Source organism: Bos indicus, chromosome 15, assembly GCF_029378745.1.
Source record: "Bos indicus isolate NIAB-ARS_2022 breed Sahiwal x Tharparkar chromosome 15, NIAB-ARS_B.indTharparkar_mat_pri_1.0, whole genome shotgun sequence".
Lineage (NCBI taxonomy): Eukaryota > Metazoa > Chordata > Mammalia > Artiodactyla > Bovidae > Bos > Bos indicus.
In genome coordinates, this window is record NC_091774.1 from 47,693,197 (window position 1) to 47,699,196 (window position 6,000).

General features: G+C 39.6%; 1 protein-coding gene across 1 annotated transcript; it reads left to right on the top strand.

Annotated features, from left to right (window-relative positions):
- Positions 1 to 2,633: 2,633 nt before the first annotated feature.
- LOC109568868 (olfactory receptor 56A4-like) lies at positions 2,634 to 4,561 on the top strand. The gene is made up of 2 exons (XM_019974237.2): positions 2,634 to 2,882; positions 3,866 to 4,561. Exons 1-2 carry the CDS (start codon positions 2,634 to 2,636, stop codon positions 4,559 to 4,561), a joined length of 945 nt encoding a protein of 314 aa, XP_019829796.2.
- Positions 4,562 to 6,000: the final 1,439 nt, after the last annotated feature.

Consider the following 6,000-nt stretch of genomic DNA (forward strand, 5'->3'; position numbering starts at 1 on the left):
TTAATCTCAAAAATATACAAGCAGCTCAATACCAGAAAAATAAATGACCCAATTAAAAAATGGACCAAATAACTAAACAGACATTTCTCCAAAGAAGACATACGAATGACTAACAAACACATGAAAAGTTGCTCAACATTACTCATTATCAGAGAAATGAAAATCAAAACCACAATGAGGTAACATCTCAAGCCAGTCAGAATGATGCTATCAAAATTCTACAAATAATAAATGCTGGGGAGGGTGTGGAGAAAAGGAAACCCTCTTACACTGTTGGTGGGAATGAAAACTAGTACAGCCACTATGGAGAACAGTGTGGAGATTCCTAAAAAGACTGGAAATAGAACTGCCATATGACCCAGCAATCCCACTGCTGAGCATACACATCGAGGAAACCAGAATTGAAAGAGACACATGTATGCCAATGTTCATTGCAGAACTGTTTACAAAAGCTAAGACATGGAAGCAACCTAGATGTCCATTGGCAGAAGAATGGATAAGCAAGTGTGGTACATATACACAATGGAATATTACTCAGCTATTAAAAAGAACTCGTTTGAATCAGTTCTAACGAGGTGGATGAAACTGGAGCCGATTATACAGAGTGAAGTAAGTCAGAAAGAAAAACACCAGTTCAGTATATTAATGCACATATATGGAATTTTGAAAGATGGTAATGATGATCCTATATGCAAGACAGCAAAAGGGACACAGATATAAAGAACAGACTTTTGGACTCTGTGGGAGAAGGCAAGGGTGGGATGATTTGAGAGAATAGAATTGAAACATGTATATTGCCATATGTGAAATATATCACCAGTCCAAGTTTGATGCATGAAACAGGGCACTCAAATCTGGTGCACTGGCACAACCCTGAGGGATGGGATGGGGAGGCAGGTAGGAGGGGGGTTCAGGATGGGGGACACATGTACACCCATGGCTGATTCATCTCAGTATATGGCAAAATCCACCAAAATATTGTAAAGTAATTAGCCTCCAACTAAAATAAATTAATTAATTAAAAAATAAATTGTCCCTGATCCTAATGACCTTAATGAGTCACCAGGAGAGGTGGCTAAGAACTGTAGGTCTAGGAAGAGAGATAAAACCATGAAAAAAAACTAGAGAATTCCCAGAGAGTCCATGGGAGGAAGATAATTTTCAAATCGGGAGACTAGAGATTGGCCAGAATTGTACTTAAATGTCTAAAGATAATGGAAGAAACAGTTTGATGTCTAAAGCTGAGCAGAGCTTCCCTGCAGACAGACCTACAAAGTTGGCAACTCTGCAGACTATCCTCTGTGCGTCAGGCAACCTGTGCATCAACAAACTCTCCAGGTGATTCTGATGCACACTAGTATTGAGGAACCACTGGTCTAGATAAAAGTCCTGATGTGATGCCCATAGTACAGGGTCAAGAAAAAGAAACATCTCCAAACCTTGATAGGGAGATTTTTTGTGTGTGTGCTCCAAAATTCATCTATTGCTTCAGGAGAGAGCAAGTCCAACCTGGCAACTACTTTACCAGCAGGATCCTGGATGGTTAAGAGGATACTCAAAAGGAATTGACACTTCTGTCTGTGAGCTTTTATTCTGGGGCATGTTTAAGTATTCCTCAGTTCTTCCCTTGTCTTAGAACCTCATTTCTTTAATTTTTCTTCTTTTTTCAGGAAATGATAAACAATTTGTTTGTTTGTTTTAAGCAGTTACTTACCAAAGACTCATGCAAATAAGACACTGTACAGCTGTCTTTTGTATTTATTGTTCTCTTTTTCCTCTCAGCACTAAAATATTTACCCATTTTGTTTTGTTCAGATTTTTAATAAATGTTAAGCAACAGTGCCAGTGGTTAATGTTAGAGCAAGATGTGGAGATAGTATTAGTGAGTTAAATGAGTGCAAGGTGTTATGATGCTTTCAACAATCTATCAGTCTCCTATCTGAATAGTACTTATTGAGTGCTTATTGTGTTACCAGATATATTGTATTTTTCTTTGTGCTATAATAAAGAGATAAGATTCCACTGCTGGAAGATGGAACACAGAGTTTTTGGAAGACAAATAGGAAATGTGAAGGAATAAGAGAAAGTTTTATTAACAGTTCAATAGTAGCATGCTCAGGATGTTTAAGGGTCACAGAGAACAAGGAGATGTGGAAGAAGCATTTAATTATATATGTATGTAAAAAGAGTAACAAGAAAAAACATATTTTTTCTTAAATTTCTAAGAGGTGTAACTCATGGCACAGATAGAATGGGGCAAACAGAAGCTATTTATTTAAGGGCAAGAGAGTTAATTCTAGGAGAAGGATATGATACATGCTAAAACACAGAGGTGAGACAAAACAAAGCATGCTCTATAAGGGGCTGTGTCTATGTGTGTGGAGTTGGAGCATACTCATGTGAAGGGAGTTATTCTTGCTTCATAAAGTTATGAATGCTAAGGAAAATGTTTTAACAAGGAGTGATTTTATCTAATTTAAATTTTTGACAGATTTTATGTCAATAGAATTATGGAGAAACTTGATGGCCTAGAATGAAGGCAGATAAATCAGTCAGGGGATTACTAATGTAACAATCAAACTCTGAATTCATATCTCTTTTCTTTCAGTCAGTTTCAGGCTTACCTGCCAGCCATGGTGTCATCTCTCAACCACACAGGGACCCAGGTGACTGAATTCCTGATGATCTGCTTTCCAGGAATGCAGGATACCCAGCACTGGCTGTCTCTAGTCCTGGCTCCTCTCCTGGTCTTGGCCCTTGGGGCCAACTTTCTGTTATTACTTGCCATCTGGCAGGAGGCATCTCTGCACAAGCCCATGTACTACCTGCTTGCCATCCTTTCTGTGCTGGATGTCATCCTCTGCCTCACAGTCATCCCTAAGGTCAGACCCTCCCTGGATTTACTCCCGGGTATTCAATCATCTTTCTCTAACACTACCTTGCTTTCCAGATGTAAATACTCCTGTAAAATTTTCAATCAGTTGCCAACAGTATCATACTAGGTCTATTACAGCTTCCAGATATGTCTTCTCTCATTCTCAATGCCTATGATTTTTAAGGTTTCACATTTTTTTTTCGAACTGAGAAGCTCTCTCTCAATGTCTGAGTCAGTGATATTCCAAGTTTTGACTTTATCTTTACTTCTAAGGAGATTCTCCTTGACTCTGAATCACCCCACCCTTATATTCAAGGGCTCAAGACTTTTCTTTCTAAAACATAACTAGGGACTTCCCTGGCAGTCCAGTGCTTAAGACTTCACCTCCCGGTGCAGGTGGTATGGGTTCGATACCTGTTGGGGGAGCTAACATCCCACGTGCCTTAAGGCCAAGAAACCAAAACATAAAACAGAAGCAATATTGTAACAATACTTATTGTTCAATAAAGCTTTTAAAACTGATCAACAGTAAAAAAAAAAAACTTAAAAAATTTAAATAGATGTATATTTATGTCATATACCGAGGTAGGAGGCATAACTGGAAGATGTTTCTTATCTATTAGGAGAGGTTGGAGGGTGTCCAAATATAAGTATTGGGCTTATTGGACTTGATGTCTTTGTGATACATTTAGATGAGCAGATGTGTTCATATGAAGTTTGGGTAAGAACTCTAGAGATCAAGAGAAGACGGACTAGAAATAAATTTTTTTAAACAAAAAGGTGTGATCTATAGTTGAAAAGTGTATAAATCGGGCTCTGGAAGTTGGAATGCACATAGAAGGTATTTGAAATTAGGACACTGTCCCTGTTAGGATTATGAGACTGTGGTTTGGGGATATGAGTGGTTGAAGCCATCAAAGGATTATCCAAGGGTTAGGTACCCTAGGGTGGGAGTGAATGCACTGCTTTTGAAAATAATAATTCTGGCAGGTCCTGTTCATCTTCTGGTTTGACATGAAACCCATCAGCTTTATGGGCTGCTTCCTGCAGATGTTCATCATGAATACATTCCTTCCCATGGAATCCTCCACCTTTCTGGTCATGGCTTATGACCGCTACATGGCCATCTGCCACCCACTGCGCTATCCATCCTTCATCACGGAACAGTTTGTCATCAATGCGGCCATCTTCATCATCTTCCGCAATTTGCTGGCTACGCTGCCTACACCAATTCTGGCTGCGAGACTCAATTACTGTGCCAGCAATGTAGTGGAAAACTGTATCTGTGCCAACATTTCTGTAGCAAAGCTCTCCTGTGGAGATATTCACGTAAATAAGCTCTACCAATTTGTGAGTGTTTGGTGCCTACTGGGTTCTGATCTGGTCCTTATCTTGCTATCCTACTGCTTCATCTTGAGTGCTGTTATGCATTTGCAGTCAGGAGATGCATCCACCGAGGCCTTGAGTACTTGTGGTTCCCATCTCATTCTTATACTTTTCTTCTATACATTGCTGCTAGTCTTCATCTTCACAAATAAGGCAGGGAAAAAAGTGTCCCCAGAGGTACCCATTCTTCTCAATGTCTTGCACCATCTCATCCCACCAGCACTGAACCCCATTGTTTATGGAGTACGAACCCAGGAAATCAAGCAAGGGATTATCAAGCTATTCAAGTACCAGTGCTGAGAGATGTGAGTCAAAGATCAAGGATTATGGAAATTTGAGTGTGTCAGTGATGGTTTCAACTGAATACCACAAGGAACACCATGTAACATCTGTGCTTCTACCCTTATCTTTTATTTAAACCTTCCTCAACCACTATCACAATATTTACTCTCAGTAACCCTGTCCTGAAACCCTCATTGAATATATGTTTTGGTATCCATTATTTTCTTCATTCTGACCCCTTGCCATTGTGATGTCTCAATTACTCATTCATTAAATAAGTATTTAGTGCCTTTACATACTACTCAGTCTTTACATTCCAAATGCCTTCACATGTAATTACCAGAGCAGGGATGGAACTATGCTTCAAATAGAACATGAGGAGTATGGGTAGGACTGGAAAAACCAATGAGGACTTTACTTCAATAATCCAGGTAGGAAATGATAATGATTTGAACTAAGGTGGTGAGTGAAAATTGAAGTTATGGGTCACAAGATTTGCTGAGAGTTCTTATGGAGGTTATAAAAGATTGAGAGGAGCAAAGGGTGGCACCAAAGTTTTTTTTGCAAGAACAATGGGAAAAGTAGAATTGTCATCAATGGCAGAGCTTTTTTTTTTTTACATATGCTATCAGAAGTTTGGCTTTAAACACTGAACTATATTTCCATACAAATTCCTCCAAATGACTCTACTTTTGAAAAGATCTCCAGTATTCTGACAGGCCTACAATGATAGTCACCTTCTCATAGCCAATCTTCCTTTGTTTGTTTGGAACCAGAGGTTCTGCTATTTGCCATCAGATCTTCCCTGTTACCTCTGCCTTATCCTCCCTGTGACTGTATCCCTCCCTGCTGCTGCTGCTGCTAAGTCGCTTCAGTCGTGTCAGATTCTGTGCGACCCCATAGACGGAAGCCCACCAGGCTCCCCCATCCCTGGGATTCTCCAGGCAAGAACACTGGAGTGGGTTGCCATTTCCTTCTCCAGTGCATGAAAGTGAAAAGTGAAAGGGAAGTCGCTCAGTCGTGTCTGACTCTTCTCGACCCCATGGACTACAGCCTACCAGGCTCCTCCTTCCATGGGATTTTCCAGGCAAGAGTACTGAAGTGGGGTGCCATTGCCTTCTCCGGTATCCCTCCCTAGGACTTCCACTACTTCTTAGACTTCTGCTTTTTCTTTGCTTAGTACTCTGTACTAATTGCTCCAACTGACTGGAACAGTATTCTCCTTATGTTCAAATGATGAACTTTTCAACATTCATAATCTCAATTAAAAAACCACCTATACAGGGAGTACTTCCTTAATAATTACATCCAAAGTAGCATACTTCTCTTGGAACATGCTAACACGTTGTATTACCTTTTTTCTTTATAGCACTTATCATTTTCTGAATTTATTTATTTCTTTAATTTCCCTGTAAATATATTTATATTTAAGTCTCTTTTGCTCATGACCCTATCCT